The sequence below is a fragment of the Sesamum indicum genome, linkage group LG7 (genome assembly GCF_000512975.1).
Source record: "Sesamum indicum cultivar Zhongzhi No. 13 linkage group LG7, S_indicum_v1.0, whole genome shotgun sequence".
Lineage (NCBI taxonomy): Eukaryota > Viridiplantae > Streptophyta > Magnoliopsida > Lamiales > Pedaliaceae > Sesamum > Sesamum indicum.
In genome coordinates, this window is record NC_026151.1 from 2,787,192 (window position 1) to 2,808,507 (window position 21,316).

Sequence of the window (21,316 nt, forward strand, 5' to 3'; positions counted from 1 at the left end):
GGAACACCTTTGTACTTCCCAAAATTACAGTATGTATACTCGCATATTATAATTGCTTTATTTTTTTTTCAGATATTTATAAATACTCTTTTTTTTTAAAAAAAAAAACAAATATATTTTATTTCTCGGAAATTAAGGTCTCAAATTTAAAAGGCTGATGTTTTGGAGCTTTCCAACGTCTTGCCTTTTAAGTGACACCTAACGCAGAAACACTTTCACACCCCCACCCCAGCATTCCCCCACCACGCCACCACCCACCCACCACCACTCCACCACCACCATTTTCCTCTCTCCGGAGGAACAAAACAAAAACAGGAGGAACACGCACTGAATCAACTGCATTCCGGAATCCAGATCCTTAATTCTTCTAATTGAATCACAACTTCACTGCATTCGCTGCTGGTAAGTGTGGAGAAGTGGTGCATGTATGTATATCTGTATGTGTAATCTGATTGATCTTGTCTGCATTTGATTTTCACTTTTCCTTTTTCTGGAGTGAATGGCGTTACTGAGTTTGTGAGTGAGTGATTGAAGAGTTTCGCCGACTGCTTTGGTTTTTTGTGTTCCGGAGAGCACTACTTTTGTTTTGTTCGTATTGAAATTTCTTCCTCTTTATTGACTCCGTATAACTTGAGAGCATTTATCTCTTCCGTTTTCTGTCGGTTTGTATTTCTTCTTTTGCTTTTATCTACTGTTTGTTGCTTACTTTGCTCCGGAGGTTTGTTCTTTGAGGGGATCTTCCTTTTTCTTTTACTTAAAATTTTCGTCGAGGATTTTCAGAGTTGTGGCCCTGTGTTAAGGGCTTGCAAATCATTGGTTGTTTGTTCGAGAAGCTCTTTTCATGTTTGATTTCTATTCTCTTTGCAATTTAAGAAATTCTTGGAGTGGGTAGTCAATGTTTTCATTAAGTTCTAATTTAAGAATAAATCTATACGTTTTCTGAGCTAATTTGTTGTCGTCGTTCTGGATTACATATCGCTGTGTTCTATTGAATCTCTACTCTTTATGTATCATTTAGTTATTAATGTTTTGAGTCTGGAAGATAATGATTTACTAAGCATTTACAATTTTGTAAATGTTTGATAACATGGAAATTTTAACTATTACATGGAGCTAGGATCGAGGCCAGAACATGGTTGTTCGTGACTATGAATATTCAATGGATTTATCATTCACTTAATTGAAATGATATTTAATATTTTATATTTTTGATAATATACCCAGTTAGACCAAACGTCTGCACTAGAGTAGCCAGACTGTATGGTTTATCGTTTTCTTTTTCCATATTTGTTAGATTATGGCAATGTCATATTCATGGTACATCTTGATTGTTTCTGGTGGCCTGTCCTTTTCTTCATCTTCATTTTCATATTTTAATTTTTCTGGCATAGTTTCATGCCTTAAAAAATTAAGTGTCTTAGTAATGCAGAATCTGCATTGTAAGATTTGACTGGAATATCTCATGTGTTTACTATTTCACCCTCCGTTTATGCCCTTGATGTCAATCTTATGATCTGGGTTGTTGATTGACTTCCTGGGTATGAATTTCTTTGGTCGTTTTTGCCATAATTCTTACTCAAGTTAAAAATTGCTCAAGATATTCTCTGGATGGTTTCCCTTGGTTAGAAATGTCAAAAGAGCTACAAAATTATACAATTACTTTTGCAGGTTATTAAAGATCATAAAGCAAACTCTGTTTTTTTCTCTGGTCCTTTCTAACCTGCTGTTTTAAGAGAACTCTGTTGGTCCGGTATCATGCCTGCTAATCCTTATGCAGAATACTTTTCATGTTTTTTTTTGGCATGACGGGGCATACTTTTAACCTGCTTATTTAAATTCTAATACAGGAGGAGTTTTCGGCTAGTACATTTGCTTCAGTACACAGTACTGTATCTTTGACAGGTATGTAGTAGGTTTCTATTATGAGTTCCCGGATGATGTTAGTTCAATAGATATGTCCGCTAGAAGCATTAATATGTACTCTGTAAATCGTTAACAAATTGGTACAAGAGGAACAAGTGTGTGTGGGTTTGGACTTGAAAGACCAGCATTGTAAAAATAAACTGGTATATAAACCACTGAGGTTTGTGTCCTTGCCTATCGTGTGTTATTTGTTAGTATTAATGGCTGAGTAGATGTATTTGTTGCTCGACTGATATTAATTGTGCATTTGCATCTACTTTTAGCCTCGCTTGCATAATTTCGTCTGGATCGACAACAGCCTACAATGGATAAAAGGAGTTGGCCCTGGAAGAAAAAATCAGCTGATAAGCAAGCAGCAGCAGAGAAAGTTGCTGCTAGTGCATCAGAATCTTCCACAGCTGCTTCAGACATGGGTGCAGCTCAAGTTGACAAGGTTTGCACATATTATCGTGATTGATTATGACTCTTGGTGGCTACAGTTGCCGTTTATATGGTGTGACAATTTCTTTTATTCCTTTCTGTCGACATATACTGAGGCATTTCGATTATTTGACTAATTTTCCTTGGACATGTTCAATAATTTTACTAGTCTGGCTCTTATTGATCTTAAACACTACTAAAATAGCAACTTAACTTTACTCAATCAATGAAGTTTAACGTGTCTTAAGCTCTTTTACTTCTCAGTGCAATTGTTGATTTACAGGATCCCATCCCTGCCCTTTCTTTGATGCTCATATCAATCAAATATGAAGCCCCCTAACCTATCAGTTAATCTGGGTCTGTTTGGAAGAAGTTCCTTATTAAGTTATGGAAGAATGAAACTGAGAAGGAATCATGCAGATATCCAATTCTTCTTTGTCAACTTGCTGAAATATTGTTTTTTGGAGAGAAGAATGCAGAAGCAGTTCAATCAATAGCAGCTCTGAATTCTCTATTTGTAGTAGGATACTGGTAGTTAGCTTAGGTTCTCCGTTCTGTGTGCTTCTCAGACGAGTGATACTTCTCATAAAGAGTATTTTCTTTCATCAAGAGATGAGTTTGTTCTTCAACATCTTAACTGTTCTGGAGACTGAAGTTCTTTGACATCCATTCTGGCTACACTTTCCATCCCCAAAACTTTTACTTCAGAGTATTGATTGCCTGAATAATTCCCACGAGCTAGTTGCCTGTACTCCTTTTTCATTTTCCCTATATTTGGGCAGTTAATTCTCATAGTTTACTATTCTTTACTAATAGTGTGCTTATTAGAGATCAAATTTTTGTGTGTTTCAAGTGGAACTTACGAGACTGGATTCATTGTTCCTCATCTCACCATGTCTCGTGCATCGATTCTTGTCCTCTTAAACAGGTGAAACAAGACAATAATAAAAAGCCAAAGTATGTTCAGATTTCTATGGAATCATATACACATCTAACTGAATTGGAGGATCAAGTGAAGTCTTATGAAGAACAAGTTCAGACCTTAGAGGATGAAGTAAAAGAACTTAATGAAAAGTTATCTGAAGCCAATTCCGAGATGACTAACAAAGAAAACCTGGTGAAACAACATGCTAAAGTTGCTGAAGAAGCTGTCTCAGGTTTCAACTTATTGCTACATCTCTTTTCTTCGTGAAAATTGGAGATGGTGGAACTTAAATGCCACAACTTCTTTGCACAGGTTGGGAAAAGGCTGAGGCAGAGGCTGCAGCACTGAAAAATCATCTGGAATCTGTCACACTGCTAAAGCTTACTGCCGAAGACCGGGCAGCACATTTGGATGGTGCCCTCAAGGAATGCATGAGGCAGATACGAAACTTGAAGGAAGAACACGAACAAAAATTACATGAAGTTGCTCTTAACAAGATGAAGCTCTTTGAAAAGATGAAGCTGGAGCTTGAAACAAAATTAGCTAATTTGGACCAAGAGCTACTAAGGTCTGCTGCTGAAAATGCGGCATTATCAAGATCTTTGCAAGAGCGCTCTAATATGCTGATCCAGCTGAATGAAGAAAAAACACAAGCTGAGGCTGAGATAGAACGTTTGAGGAGCACTATTGAGTCCTGTGAAAAAGAAGTGAACTCACTCAAATATGAACTGCATATTGCTAGGAAAGAGGTGGAAATTCGTAATGAAGAAAAGAACATGAGCGTGCGTTCTGCAGAAGTAGCAAACAAGCAGCATCTGGAAGGGGTGAAGAAAATTGCTAAGCTTGAAGCAGAGTGTCAAAGATTACGAGGTCTTGTTAGGAAGAAATTGCCTGGTCCAGCTGCATTAGCACAAATGAAACTTGAAGTTGAGAACTTGGGCCGAGACTATGGAGAATCTCGTGTAAGGAAGTCTCCTGTGAAGCCTTCTACTCCCCACTTTTCCCAAGTGCCCGAATTTTCACTTGACAACGCACAGAAGTACCTCAAAGAGAATGAGTTACTCACAGAACGCCTACTAGCAATGGAGGAGGAAACAAAGATGCTGAAGGAAGCATTAGCAAAGCGTAACAGTGAATTGCAAGCTTCTAGAAGTACCTGTGCACAGACAGCCAGCAAGCTTCAAAGTTTAGAAGCACAACTGCAGGCTAATGGTGAACAGAGAACTCCCCTGAGGTCTAATACTCAGGTCCCAACTGAAGGCATCTCTGGTCAAAAAGCTAGTAATCCTTCAAGTTTCACCTCTCTGTCCGAAGATGGAAATGATGATAATATTAGCTGTGCTGGTTCATGGGCTACTGGATTGATGTCTGAGCTCTCCCATTTCAAGAAGGAAAAGAATGTTGACAGTCTGCACAAATCTGAGAGTGCAAATCATCTGGACCTTATGGATGACTTTCTGGAGATGGAGAAGTTGGCATATCTATCAAATGGATCCAATGGAACAGCTTCAAGAGCAGACTTTTCAGGTAATACAGGCAATACAGGGTCTGAATTTGTAAAAAGTGAAGCCTCAGCAGAAGTCGCCATGAGCACAGATCCCCAGTTGGGGGAGCAGCATGGTCTGGAACCTCAAGTGTCTCCTCAGGAAGATGTAACTGATCCTCACCTGCAAGCAGATCCACTCATTTTTGTGAAACTCCAATCAAAAATTTCCATGATACTAGAGAGAATGTCTAATGAGAAAGACAAGGAAAATGTTATAGAGGACATCAGATGTCTTATGCAGGATATAGAGGATACTTTGCGTCAGCAGTCGGTTAATGGTGTATTTGAGGCAGATCATTCTTCTGGCGCAGTAAGTCATCCAAGTAATCTTGCTGAGGCTACCAAGACAACAGTCCCTAAAGAGATATCTTCTGGAGATGGTAACTCATTCGTCAACTCTGTGGGAACCATCAATCCAGAATTACAAATTGCCATTTTCCAGATTTATGACTTTATAATGATTCTTGGTAAAGAAGCAAAGACAGTCCCTGCAACAACTCCTGATGGAGATGGGTTAAATAAAAAACTCAATACGTTCTCTGCCAAATATAGTGAGGCTATAAACAATGATATTAATCTAATTGATTTTATCCTAGACATTTCTCATGTATTAAGCAAAGCAAGTGAGTTGCACTTCAATGTCCTGGGATTTAAAAGTTCTGAAGTTGAAACTGGTAGTTCTGATTGTATAGACAAGATTGCGCTGGCAGAGAACAAAGCTGTAGTGGATTCATTAGGAGAAGGGTATCCAAATGGTTGTGGCCGCTTTTCTGACTCTGCATCTGATGCTGATGTTCCAAATGATGGGAGTCTTGTCCCGATCTCTGAATCAACAGCCCCTTCATGGAAATGTTCATTGGAGGAGTTTGAGCAATTGAAAATGGACAAGGATAACCTAGCAGTTGATCTTGCTAGATGCACAGAAAACTTTGAAAGTACCAAGTCCCAGTTGCTAGAAACTGAACAGCTTCTCGCTGAGGTTAAGTCACAATTAGCATCAGCTCAGAAATCCAACAGCTTGGCTGAGACACAGCTCAAATGCATGGCAGAATCTTACAAATCACTTGAAACAAGGGCAGAGGAATTACAAAGTGAGGTAAATCTCCTCCAAGGGAAATTAGAAAGTTTGGGTAACGAGCTTCAGGAGGAGAGAAGAGGTCACCAGGAGGCCCTTACCAGATGCAAGGATCTTGAGGAGCACCTGGAAAGGTAGTAAATAATTTTCCTTATGTTGCAGGCCTGATGGACATACTTGATTTCTGAAATGGCTGAAATGGATAGTTCTGGCATATTTCGCAAAAGGGCTTAAAATTCACTCAGGTGTATGAAGAAATCCTTTCAAGCTGTTACATACACCTGAGAACTGAATATATGGAAGAAGCATTAAGGCTATACTATTACTCTTACATGGCGTAATTTCATGGATAGAAAATTTTATAATGGGATCTTTTGGTTGATTGAAACTGGTGTTACTTATTGGCGTAGAGCTTGCTGGAACTCTTTTAGTTTCTGTATATCCACATCTCTTTCCAGGTTTTCAATTTTATCTATTTGATTTTGCTGCTTAGAATTAGATAATATTGTTATAACAAAGTTTTATTTTATCTCTAATCTGAATATGCTTGATTTCCTCATGACAGGATAGAAAATGCAGCTGCTGCTGATGACGACAAGACTAGCCAGGTGAGGCTTATAAAAAGATCTTGAGTTCCTGAGCATTAGAGTTGCTGCCATCACCATGACCTTATTTCATAAACTGTTTACTAAACCTGCTATAAAAAACTTTGCTTAAGACATGTTTGCTATAGTTGTTTCCATGATATTGATATCATGGTGCTAATATAGCAGTCTTTAGTAACAGATTTAGCTACTGCAACCTTTTCTTCTCTAGTTAATTCTTTTCAAAATAGTTCCTAACACTTCAGTTTTCTTTCACAAGCCATTGAATGAGATGTTATTGCTCAATCTTTGGGTGTCCAGAACTCCAGCAAACTTGTCTAATACTAGTACATAGCTCTTGCCACTTCTTTAGAAAGTCGATGAACTCCTTGTTACACATGCTGACTACCACCTCTATGATAGTCGTATTATATTTCCAATAAGCTCCTTATATTTGTTCCTCATCAATTGTAACATTCCTATAACTAAACGCATCCGACCTTCTTTTATTTCAGGAAAAGGAGTTGGCCGCTGCAGCTGAGAAGCTGGCGGAGTGTCAAGAAACCATATTTCTTCTTGGTAAGCAATTGAAGGCTATGCGTCCCCAAACCGACATTGTCAGTTCCCCAAATAACGGAAGGACTCAGAAACTTGAAGCTTATGTTGAGGATGAACCAACTATAAGTGGCATGAATTTGCATGATATGGATCCATCTGAAAGCCACAGTGCCACTTCTTTCCATCTGCACAGAGCTGGCTCCGAATCCCCCTTGGATGTGTTCAATGCTCAGTTCAGTCCATCCGACTCTGAAGCAAACAACTTACTCAGGTCACCAGTCAGCTCAAAGTATCCAAAACATCGCCCCACAAAGTCGGGCTCCTCTTCTGCTTCATCTACCCCTACACCGGAGAAACACGCTCGTGGATTTAGCAGATTCTTTTCCTCAAAAGGAAAGAATGGTCAGTAGTGCCTGCATTCACTCCCTTAATTATCAGTATGTGCTCAGCAGGCTGTTTAATAGTTATATATAGCTGAAGCAATTTAAGCTGTTCTGTAAATAAAGATCAAGATCCTTTTTAACTTGTCATACTTGTAATTTGGTGTTAGTTTTGAGAGGGTTCTATTCTGAAGTTGTCATTCAATCCGCAGCTACTGTTTGAAGGTGTGGGTGGGTTTTGCTCTAAAGAGAACTGACAGCAGCTACCGATCCCCAACCTGTCTACTGAGACTGAGAGGGGAAAGGCATGCAAAGAAACACAATAAGTATCATTTTTCGTTTCATATCATGCCATATAAACCTATTCCTTGTTTTGATTCAAAATCTCATTTCTTTTTGGAAGTTCATCTCAAGTGCTGTTCAGCATACTTTGGGTCTAAAAATTGGTGCTATCTGATGTCTGTAATATAATTTTTGTGCTGCATAATAGGACCTGATTATGTACCTATTATTTGATTCATTTTTTCTCAGTTGAAATTGTTTTATTTACTTGATTTCAATTATGTCAGTACATAATTTATTTACTGAAGCTTCTAGTTTGTTTGTGTTTTGTATGGATATACCTTGATTTAATATTATTGATACATTTAGTTACACTTTTTTATGTCTAAATATACCTTTTGTTCTGAAAGAATTATACCTGTAAAAAGATGTAAATATCATGCAATTCTCCAAAAAAAGAAATAACACTTGAGCTTAAAAATAGGCAGTGATTGTGCCTAATCTCATTTAATCTCGGTGAGAAAAAATGAGATGAAATGGATTTGGTTGAGATAACATTCATTTTTTAGTGTGCCATTGAATATGGGATAAAAGTTTGTATAAATGGTGTTAGATAAATAAGAAGTAATGATTATAGTTGATATGATATATTTTTCTAATGGATAAATTATGTCGAGCTCTTCTGAAGTTTGATACTAATTGTGAATACGCCCATATTGTTGAAAAATTATCGATGTCCTCTTAATATGTGACACAATATGTAACCTATGTGTGATAAGTGAAAAGTTGTTGAATTTTATTTTTATAAAAAGAAAAATATATTGTTACTTAAAAAATATATTATTACACGGAAGTTATTATAAAAAAACATAAAATTATAATTCATGATTCAAAATGGTATTTTGAGCAATCCAATATAAAATTTGGATAAGATCTTAATGAAAGTTAATGGGTGGGTCAATTGTTGGACGGACGTTATTAGTAGGGAATATCCATATTCCTGAACAAGATTGAGATACTTATAATTATATCAAAACTTAAAAAATCAAGGTCAAATAATATAAAAATCCCTTATATTTTAAAAATTCAGCTAAAAACCACCTATATTTTAAAAATAGGCAAAAATTAACATGATTTTACCCCTTTTTTAATAGTAGTGAAATGTCTTTAAATTCTGTTTTGAGAAAATTCTTACATTCAATAGCATATTATATTTGATGAAGAAGTATCTTATAAGATAAAAACCCTCACAAACAACATTGCTTGATACTTACGTAGATTTTGTACTTGAATTATTTGTCCTCCATGGTCATTTTTGTGAAATGTCAATCTTGCCCTCAAGTGAACAATGTTTGTAGGATATAATTAAGGATAATTTGGTATTTACACATTATATCAGTATGATACTTTTACTCAATTAGCCGATATAACTAAGTAAACACGATATAATTATTAACACATCCCACATTAAATCATTTGTCAATCTATTACCAACTTTCAAGATTTTAATCACAATTAAAAATAATATTACATTACGCTCTCTTCTAATATATCAATATCGATAAATAATCTCAATCCTAGAAAATCAATATATCGCCAACACAGTCACAAATTCTTAAGAGGACCTAGTTTATATTTGCAGAATAAATTATATTGGCATTTTTTAAAATTACGTCTAATTATACATTATTTATTTTTTTTTTATAAAATTATAAATATATTTTTTGAAGTTATAGGCTATTTTGCATGCAAGCTGTCGATTAACTCTTGCTTGCACACCACCGTTGGATATGCATTGAGGTTAAAGAAAAATGGGGTAAAATTATAACTATCTCTATTTAAGTTTGGTATAATAATAAATACTCCATCGATGTTTGAAAAATCATATACTCCCCTCAAATAGAAAGATACAATCCTTAGATGGTGAAGTAGATATTTTTATTTTACTTTTGTTGAAATTTTTTTAAAAGAATATCAAATAAATTTTAAAAATTATAAAAGAATATATAAAATTTTAATATATAGTATAAATAGATATTTTGATCAGTTCAACACAAAAATTAGATAAAAATTTAACGAAAACTAATGAAATGACGCATTATTAGACGGTATGTCAAATCTAGTAAAGTAAGTGTAATTTATCTTAATTTCTTGTACATTTGTTTGTGTCTGTTGTTGTAAGAGAATGATACTTCTTGTTTAATGTTGCTCTATTTGTAAGGGAGTAATACTCCTTATTTATGACTTTACTAAAAATTTTAGGGAGGTAGATCTTCTCGCTATAATTATTTTATATATTTTAATATAAAAAGATCGGGGACTTCGAAAAGCACTCTACCTCTAGGTGGTTTTTTATTAAAAAAAAGAAAAAAGTGTAATTTATCTTGAAAAAATCTAGTAATAAAAAATCAGACTGGAAGAAAAAGATGCAAGTCAGCCCACGTGGGAAATGGCCCATCTGCCCATCATTTCTGAGCAGGGAAAGGTTGAATGATCACGTGCTGCGCATCCCCACCCGCAGCGGTGTGAATTCACCTGGCCCACAACCTAGATTTTCCTCCACTCGCAGCCTTCTTAGCCATCATTTGATGAGTCTCGAGTATACGGTTGAAATTGAATGCCTACGGGGCGAGGCGACAACGACCCACAGAGAACCGTACCACCTCAGCTTTTCTTGCCCCCCACCCCCTGTTTGATTATTTGGGCCCTTGATTTGGACTTTTACTATTTCGTAGGCCCATATTCACTAAAGCCCATTTCATTCATTTGGATTATTAGGCCCACTAACTTAGATTAACACCAAGTTAATGAAATTATTAGGCCCACTAATTAAGCAAATGGCCTTAATTATTCAGTCTATTAAGGTAAAAATTATATAAAAACACATTTATGGCTACGTAAAAGACTTATCAATTTGTTGCTATTAGTATGTGTAAAAAAAATGAAACGTTCCCCAAATATTTGGGAAAAATTTTAATCTGATTTGATTTGACTGAATCTGATCGTTCATAATAATTGACTATGATATTATTACGGCAACCTCTTACGCCCTATTTGTTTGTCTAAAAATGATATTTTTCTGACCGAATTTAATTACCGAGTATCGTATAACAAAACAGGAAAAGAAACAAAAATCCAAAAAGTTAGGAAAAATCTAGGAATCTAAAACCTTAATAATTCTAAAATCTAGGAAAAAGAAACAACCAACCAGACGAAATTAGACCGGACAATATATGCAAAAAATCAATAATAATCCCATGCATGTCCAAAAATCAATAATAATTTATATATAAAATAAAAACACACAGACACACATATGTGTATATATATAAGTGAAACAAATGAATTAAAATGGTGTTGGGGTGTTGAGTAGTCTTGGGTATATGTTGAGTGGGACAGATGATGATGCAAAGAAGCAGCAGTGGACACACTGTTTTTGGAGATACGTGTGAATGGAAGAGAGTGTTCTTCATGTAATACAGAATTGGAGCATCCAATAACACACAAGATATTATCAAATATTCAAAAAATTTGTATCCGAATTAAATCAATCATGAAGTAAGTGTAATATATTACTCTGTGATTGGTTATTTTTTCTAAACTGTACACCAACCACACTGTAAATATATTACACTTGCCATATAATTGGTTTAAGTCTAGCCGAACCGGGTCCAAACTAGAATTTCTCAAAAAATTCTTACCCTTTGGTCAAATCAAATCAATGACATAATAAGTGTGATATACTTATTATATAATTGATCACTTTTTCTGAACTATACACTAATTATATCGTAAGTGTGTTACATTTGCATATAATTAGTTCGCATCCGGTTAAATCCGATCGAAAAAGTTAGGAGCATTTAATTTTTTAATATATATATATATATATATAATAATATTAATATTGTGGTACTAGAATTATTGAAATGGCAGCATGTATGCCCTACAGATAAGACCAGTGTCCACCATATATATATATATATATATATATATATATATATATATATATATATATATATATATATATATATATATATATATATATATATATATATATATATATATATATATATATATATATATATATATATTACAAGAACAAGAATATTAAAAACTTTGGATTTTATTTAAATAATCTTTGTTCCAACTACCAAAAAAATTTGACTTACTTCTCTTGAATTTATTTTTTTTCTATTATACTTAAAAGAATCGCTTTCGCTACCAAAAATAAAGATCAAGTGGCAATTGTAATATTGTGACTGAGACTATATATATTCAGTGATGAAAATTTTTATTTTGTTATAATAATGAATTATATAGTTTTAGAAGTCATAATTATTTTAAGAATAAATTACAATCATCCCCCTTAATATTTATCATAATAATAAATATTTTTTTATTATTTGAAAAATCACAAATAGTACTCCCTCGATTTTAATGTCTATTTTTTTATCATACATTAGTTTTTTATCTAATATTTGCAGTGAACTACCCCAAATACTTTTTTGGCTCATAAATAATAAATTTTTATATAAGTTGCACAAATTTGAGCTCACATGTCGATATTTGTCTCATAGATTTATTGTAATTTATTAATAAAATTGATGTACGGTTCAGTTTAATGAAATATTGATGCGATCATGTACTTATCAATTTTTATAATTAAAAAAAAAAAAAGGAATGTGATTAATTAAGGTTGTGGCTGCAAAAAATTGAAAAGAGTTAGCAGATACGTGAATAATGGTAGAGTTAAGCTTTTTGGATTATGGATGTTAATTAAGTCATTATCCCCTTAATTATTGCGTTAAAGCGAATGACTTAATTATTCAAGAAATGACTTTTAAGACAGGTGACAAGTAAAAAGCCACCGAATAAGTAAATTCAGGTCATTATCACATTTGTTTTGTGATTGGTTTGATCCGATCAAATCTGATTCGAGCTAGAATTTTTTATAAATTTAGTACTGATTTTGAATTCCACTAGACGTGTGGGTATTTGTCGCACTCAATGTAATTTTGTTGTAATTGGTATTTGTTTCATTTAATATAAATTTATTGTACTATAAATTTATTTATCAAATTGATATATTTTTTCTAACTTAATCAGACGAATGCATTACATTTCAAAAAAAGTAATTAATTACATATATTAAAAAAAATTGTAATACGAGTGATTTTATGTGACCATATCTTCTGATTTGAGTATTTTTTTTCCTATTATTATTATTATTTGTATAAAAAATTAAGATTATTTAACTGTAATAAAAGTTAAACCATATCGATTTATTGTTATCGATTGAACCAATATGCACCGTTAATTTACCGTTTTGGTGAAGCCCACTCCTCTGGTTACGCATATAGGCAACTGTTTTGTAATAAAAGTCATAAATATTAGGCAACTGTTTGTCCATGTGCTCCTATGTTTGGAGCTACCTAAATTGAAACATCATTGGATCATACCCATGAATTTGTTTTATTTTTCTCTTGGTCTTGGTTACACGAGATTTACGTTAGACACGATGGGATTTGATATCACGCTCCAAATTCTCTATATTAATTACATCAAAAGACACGATGGTAACGATCTTCCGGGATCCGTTGTATTATTGATACTAATGCAATTTATTCTTATGTGATATTGTAAATAAATTAATTATCTATTCATGATAAACAGTAGTAAAAATTAAGAATATTTAAAAATAAAAATTAAAAGTTGAAGTTGGAGTGTTTAGAGAAAAACGGCTTCGTAGTTACAGTTTTACCAATAAGCTACAGAATTGATATAACTTTTAGTTTAAATCAAATTAATTTAATCAATTTAAAGACAAAAATACTATATTTTTAGAAATAAAATAAAAGGTTCAATAATAAGATAAGAAATGCTTTTTTTTTTTTTTTTCAAATACTCCATAACTGCTAAATAATTATTTAATTTAAAAAATAATTTCCACGAGGACTACGAGCACATGTCAGGATGTGATTGGAGGCACATGCAGGTCACATCTCAAAAGGGTCACCTGACGACGTTTGTTTTATGGTCTGCATGTGATATGGTTACCATCAGGACGATGATTTGAAGAGTTCAATTTGATCCTAAAATTGACCAATTGACAATAATGATGAGTTCAAAATTAGAACAAAAGTTGTAGTAGCATTCATCAATGGTTCACACCAGTTGCAAGAGATGGTGGAAATCTGCAAGAGTTGTCCAAATTCTCGTAGGATGGAAGTTTAATATTTTTAATTATTTACTTTACGAAATTTTTTAAATGGTCCAAAAATTAAGAAATTAGTCCATTAATTTACGGGATTTTTAGAAAATGATTTTAAAATTAGGAAAGCTCAACATATTTAGTCCCATAAATCTCATAAAGCAGATGATTAAATGAGTTGAATTTATTTAATTTTAAGACATTTTTAAGAATAATTGCAAAAACAAGGATTCAACTCTCAATTTTCTGGGACTGAAAGTGTAATTTAAGGGCAAGAGTTGGTGCATCGTTTGTTTTCAAATGTCAATTTAGAGTATGAAAATGGCAAGTAGTTGAAAAGCAGAGAACTCAATAATTTCAATCCAACACAAACATTGAAAAGACATGAAAAGGAAGGAAGATAAGTAGGGAGTTGATGTTTTTGCAATAAAAATGAAAGGGAACATTTCATCTGATTTCAGGTCTGCTGATATTTTGCTCCTATTACACATGTGATTGTTGTCTTTTTTTTTTTTTTTTAATTTGATTTAGATTTTTGTCTTTAATTTTTTTTATTATTTAAAATATTGTGTTAAGAAAAAAATATTGGGAACGAAAAATAATAAAGTATATGTACAAAGGACACGTAGCAGGCCCCGTTAGAGCTCCTGAATTGCTAGAATTGAGTAGATTAGATAAAACTACAAAGTCTAATTTGATGTGTGTCCTATTTCTTATTTATGTATACTTCGTGTTCTCATATTGTACGGATATCATTTTGTTGTTTTTGAATCAATAACGGTTAGAGGTTTATGTCAAATTCGTTGTCCTAATATATGCGGTTATTATCACAAAAAGAGAGAGAGAGAGAGACATATAGCAATAGTTATAGTCCTCGTCAATCATGCAATTCGAATTTTTTTACGTTTGTACTGTAGCTATGTTAGGAGAGCAATTACTGTCACGCATGTCAATTTTTTATTTTTATCGTTCAAACTAGAATGCAAGATCCACTAGAAAAAAGAGTTACTATTGCCTATATTTTTAAAACTATATATGGACTAAAAGCCATGATAAATAATTATTATTTAAATAAAATTGATACAAAAATTTACCTTATTCATCATGACAAAAGTATTTATTGTAGCATTTAGTTATGACAAATGTTTTAGCGACCCTCGTAAGAATAACAAGACATAATTGAATTGGTGGTAATAAGTAGTAACAAATTGTGTGTATAGTTTATTATGTTAAAAATAAGAATATTCTTCAATACCTTGGACAAGTCCATATTGATACGTACCTTGTGATAAAATATATATTATGATAATTGCAATATAAAATTTTTCTTTTACGAGTTATCACGTGATTTTTATTTATTTATATATAGTTAGGATTTAAAATTTTCAATCAATTCTGAGTGGTGGATGTTTTTATGTAGTTTAAATGGTCTTAGAAAATAATTTATTGGATTCAATTATTACAAATTGCTATATATTATATTATATTATTTTATTTTGGTCTTAGTTGGTAGTTGGGCAATTATTTATGAATTATTCTTGTGGTCTACCATTAAGTTTTTATAAATCATTTTATTATAGAAGAAAAAAGGCAATTCTTCTCAACATGCTAAAAATTTTGCCCAATTTCATTTTAACGTGCGATATATTTCAAGTCTTTTATAATTTTTCTTGATTTTTTTTTCAAGACGAAAAGTTTTTGGACGACGTTGCAAATTCAAATACACAATATTTTTTAATCGATCATTATTTGAATTTGAAGAAAGAATCCATCGTCAAATGATTTTTTAATAATATTTTTTTTCGACTAAACTAGTGAATAACATATGCAGAGATATTATTAATATATATTTAAAATTTATTATGACTCAAAATCATCTAAATAAGTACAATAAGTCCTTATGTTTATTTCAATCTTACAAATAAACTTATAATTATTGGTCACCCTTTGACATACGTAGATTTCCAAAATACCTTCTAAAAGTAGTGTATATTTATATTTCGAATAATTATATTTGCACTTCTGATTTATGGTATATTCACACAAACTATCCATATTTTTTGTGTAAATACATAAACAACTTCTAGCAGCTAAATATATGGTGATTTGTGTAATATTATGATGTTTTTGGGATTGTATGTTTAAGTTTTCAAAAAATAAAGTTAATTTGTAAATGATGTTGACGGTTCTTATGGAATATATATATAATTTGTTTTTAAAAGTAAAAATATTTTACATAAATATATCATATATCAGGAAATATAAATATAATGTCATTATCTCGTTACCAGTTACAAAAATTGCGTAAAATTATCATTATAGATAATTAATGATATATCCATAACTTGACAATTAGTAATTATTTATTGTTACTAGATTGGCGCGGTATATATATGTGTCATCGATTGTCTTCAGCTACAATTTTTGGTCACTAGCTCTTGTTAATAATAATTTTTATAAACATAATAATTACATTTATACCCTCTGATTTACATATACCATCCCCATATTTTTCGTAAATACATAAACCACCCATGACAGTCAAAAAATAGGGATAGCTTGTGTAATAATATTGACGTTCTTAGAGGTGTATGTATAATTTTTCAAAAAATAGGGATGATTTATGTATATAATATTGACATTTCTAATAAATATATGTGTAATTTATGAAAATGTAAGAATAATGTACGTAACTAGACCACATATCAGAAAGTATAAATGTAATCATCCCTTTATAAAATAACAATTACTAAAAAATTATAGAACTTGTTGCGGTGACAACTAAGAATCTCGTAATTGAATATATATAACTAAAGAAAATATTAAAATTATCGCTTGATATATATTTATAGAGACAGAAGGGATAAGAATTTGATGCACATTATTTTCGTAGTATAAAATTATTATACTGAGAGAATTAATTAATTAATATCTATACTATATAAAAAAAAAAGACCTTCCATACTGAGAAATGATGATTAATGATATTGCCGCGCCAAACTTGTATGGAGCAAAAAATACTCTTCTTAATTAACTTATTTTCAAATTTTATATTAATTGATATTTTTTTCTTTCTTTCAAATTTTTTGTAATGTTAAATATTTATTTTTATGTATAATATATTTAAATATAAAATATATTGATTATATACACACATGCCAGACTGATTAGTATAGCCAAATACGACTATCTTTTCGTATTAGTTGGTTGTAGACGTTTGAAAGCTTAGATCAAGCGGTTAGGGATGTCCGGTCGGTACGGATAAATTTTGGCCCACCTGATTATCTAAAATCTAAATTGAATCAGGGGAGAAAAGAAAAGGTGTGGAAGGACCACCTTCATTATATGTAGCGCATGCGCATCATATACATTGATTGATGATGAGGACATTGATCAAACACGGACCGTAGATCTATCATCAGTTGCAGTAAAATTTTCAGACATGATGAATAATTTGACTGGAATGAAGTGAATTTTGTAACAACATCAGCAGATAGGTAGGATATATGAATTAATAACTCACTGAGTGAATCTATTTATATAGCTTAGCTAAATTATTTTATATATTATCCATTGAGTTTTATTTTATTTTTTCAGATAAATTATTCGTAGCTCTTCTTTAGAAACTTGAAGCCTGAGTTGACTAAATTATAATAATAATTGAACTTCAATTATTAAAATATAAATGATTCAAATCTTACCCGTGGACTAGGAAGCATTTTCTCGCATCTACCCCCTATGATATGATAAATAAGAAAAAAATAAAATAAAATTTGTAAATTTTTTTTGGATAACTGTAAGTTTTATTAATAAAATAAGATCGTACAATACAACAGTGCTCAACTGGTGGTTTCTCCCTCGATAGGCCAAGGGATACGCCATAATCTATATAACGCACATGAACTAACAGAACGAGATAAATTAACACTGATAATCCTCTGTCTAATATCTTCCACGATAATGGTGGCTATTATATTCGGTGGTCGCTCCGTATGCTCAAAGCGTCTCAAATTTCGTTCCCTCCAAATGTGGTAAATGCAAGCAGTCAGGAGTGCACGATAAGCCAAGTTAATCATATGTTTTCCTCTCCATTTCCTTGCAGCCCACTCAACGTCCCGTGACCACTCTTTATTAGGCCATTCAAATCGAACAATCCGTCGAATCGTTGTCAGACAACTTCTGGCATAACGGCATCGAAAGAATAAATGAGTATGTGTCTCCATTGCGCCCTCATCACATAATATACAGGTGCCTAGATATGATAGCCATGGTTTATCAGCTATGGATAGTTTCCCCAAAATCGCAAGCCATAAGATGAAATTATGTCTGGGGATCTTCAGAGAACCCGAGAGTAGTGAAGACCAACCTACTTTGGGTCCCGGTGGGTCCAATAGCCTATAAAGAGATGCAATTGTAGGTCGTCCAGTCTCAAATCGCCAAATAATACGATCTGTCTCGCATGAATTATTGACAATACATGCAAAATCTCCAAGCACTCAATGTCCATAACGAGAGGCCAATGCCATTGCCTCTCTATAATAACACTGTTGAGCTTGTCCGTTGTCCGAAGCCCAAGCATATGTGGACCCCTCTGTGTTTTGAAAAATGGGAGGGGGTTAACTTGCATCAAGAGGATATTTGTAATTTTTTAAATAATAATGGAGGATTCATAATTATGTCAAATTAAGCTCAAGAAAACTCATTGTAATCTACCTATTTATTAACTACTCTCCTAAAATTATAGATCATGTACCTAACAAGTATGGTAGACTTACTATATAATTAATATGGAATTAATTAGAACCAATTCGGACTAGAATTTTCCAATCAAGTTCTATGGGCTTCGTAGGCGCCTAATTAGACGTGTTTGACACGGAAAATTAAAATTTGTGATACACATACATATATAGAAGGGGTAATTATACTCTCCTTCCATGAGGTTTGGTGTAATTATATCTTAACCTCCTATAATTTGAAAAATTACATCTAGCACTATCGAGGTTTGTTTCCGTCTAGCAAATAAGTCCCTCAATTAGTCAAAATTTACCAAATTTAGTGATACTAACAAAAAAAAAAAAAAACTAAACAAAAATCGATATTTACCCTCGATTGATTTACTAACTTATTACTAGTCAAATAATTTTTTTCAACTAAACTACTCTTATAATGGTGAAGATATACCTCCTTACATGCATTGATGTGTGAAAACGTGTGGGAGTAATTTGGTCATATATAAAATGACTTATCTAACCTGCAATAAATCAGTAATAATTCAATTGGGGGTAAATATAGAATTCTTTTTTTTGTTAATATCAACAAATTCAGTGAATTAACGAATGGAGTTATTTATTAGATGGAAGCAAACATTTAGGGATGCTAAATATAATTTTTCAAACCACAAGAAATCAACATGTAATTACGACAAATCTCAGAAAAAATAAAAAAAAAGGTGTATTATCCCTAAATAGAATTAAAAGTTGTGGTTTTCACAATATATCTGGATCTGATCTGCAAACCCAACCACCCAAGCCCGGCCTATATATAGGATCATAATTAAATATCTCAATTTCTGCAAATGTTGTTGTTCGAATGTGGTGGATTAATATTTGGAAATGAATGTAAGTTTGACTTAACTGGTTGCAGCATTACTAATTAATTCAAGTAGTCAGTAGTGGTCCGTAGACTTATTTACTGCCATGATATGTGGCAACCATTTTTATTAACAGTACCACTGTGATGATAATACATGCATGGTGCCAAGAAAGACAACGTCGTCATCCCATTTTCTGATGTGATATATATATATAGTAATTTAATTATATATATATAATATAACCACATATTCCCGAGAATTATTTAAATAAGTTTTTTCCAGTAATGATTCGTATCGATTCATTGCTCCCAAACCGGTTGCCGGACTGATTCCCTGTCGAATCAACCGGTCTGGTTCGGGTCTGAAAATATTGCCATACATTCCATGGTTGTGGATCAAATTAAGCATCGGAAGGGGATTTTATATTTTCTTTAATAGACATTAATTAATTGCATGTGCATGCATGCGACATAGATATAGTACATGATCAGGCTTTGTACTCATTGTCTCTCTCTAATTCTGATAAATATATAATATAACAAATTATATGGTCCGTATAATAGTATTTGTGATATGAATGAGTGATGGGAAACATGTAATTTTAGTTAAGTAAGTTGGAGGGTGATATTTTTTATTTTGCTTTAATTAAAATTTATAATTTGGTTCTGTAATTTTAATAATTATGGTTATTTTAGTTATTTCGAACTAATTTTGTCGAAAAATTTTATGTCATCAGTTATATCGACACCTAAATTTGGGACTTAGAATGAATTTAATGACATGACAGTCCAATATATCTATATGTATTTAGAAAATGGTTTGGTAAAAAGAGAATTAAAATTTGAAAAAAATTGTCATATCATGAAGTGGTAATTTAATTTTTGCCAAGTCATTTCCTAAATAAAAAAAATAATTTGGACTGCCACGTCCTTAAATTCGCTGAAAACTTTAATTTAGTTGATGACATGACTGATGACGAGAAATCGTTTTGACAAAATTGATCGAAAATGACTAAAATTATCATATTTTTTAAAATTATCGAACTAAATTACAAATTTTAATTTAAACATGATTAAATTATTATCTCCTAACTTACAAATTAAAAATTCTTCAATAATTTGAAATGATGAAATTAAAATAAAAAATCACAGCAAAGCCACTAGCTAGTGACTTTCACTAGCACATCACATGGTAAACAAAATGCCCAAAAATTTTGACATCTTGACATGTGACGCTATTATGCATCCATCTTAGTCGGATAGAATATTTATACTTTATTTCCTTTTCATTCTCTATTGTTTCTATCTGGTGGTCAATTTTCACCCTTCATTTTCCTCAACTCTAAATAATTCATGACGGATTCATTGGCTCAACGGTGACACTTTTTTCGTACGAAAGGTAGATCACATATTTAATATGATCCGATGAATGTACTATTATCGATAACCATCACTAGGTCTTAAGAAGAAGAAAAGGAGAAGAAATACACGCAATTAACCGTAAATAAATGGAAGTGGTCTAAGCACGAGCTAGTTTGCAGTAATCGACACATTATTTGACTATTTGGGAATAAATTATAGTAATTTGGAGACAATACAATTACGGGCTCATTCTTGTAATAGTAATTATGATTCAAACTGAACATGTATCGAAAAAATAATATTCTAGATGCGCATTAAAAAAAAACAAAAAGTAAAATGTGAGAAAAGAAGGGATATGAGTCCCCAAATATAGCCTTGATATTATAGTACTACTCTCACAGGGTACACTTACAAGGTCATAAATCTAGTTACAACCAAACACCACTGCGAGGAAAAAT

The 21,316-nt window shown here is 32.3% G+C and overlaps 1 protein-coding gene across 2 annotated transcripts; it reads left to right on the forward strand.

Annotated features, from left to right (window-relative positions):
- Positions 238 to 7,795, forward strand: LOC105166020 (filament-like plant protein 4). Of its 2 annotated transcripts, XM_020695382.1 has the most exons (8): positions 238 to 402; positions 1,669 to 1,750; positions 1,848 to 1,902; positions 2,187 to 2,356; positions 3,272 to 3,500; positions 3,581 to 6,023; positions 6,455 to 6,497; positions 6,989 to 7,795. In XM_020695382.1, the coding sequence occupies exons 4-8, from the start codon at positions 2,228 to 2,230 to the stop codon at positions 7,439 to 7,441; spliced, it is 3,297 nt and encodes a 1,098-aa protein (XP_020551041.1). In that variant the 5' UTR covers positions 238 to 402; positions 1,669 to 1,750; positions 1,848 to 1,902; positions 2,187 to 2,227; the 3' UTR covers positions 7,442 to 7,795. The 2 variants fall into 2 exon arrangements, with proteins under 2 accessions (XP_020551041.1, XP_011083511.1); XM_011085209.2 differs by lacking the exon at positions 1,669 to 1,750.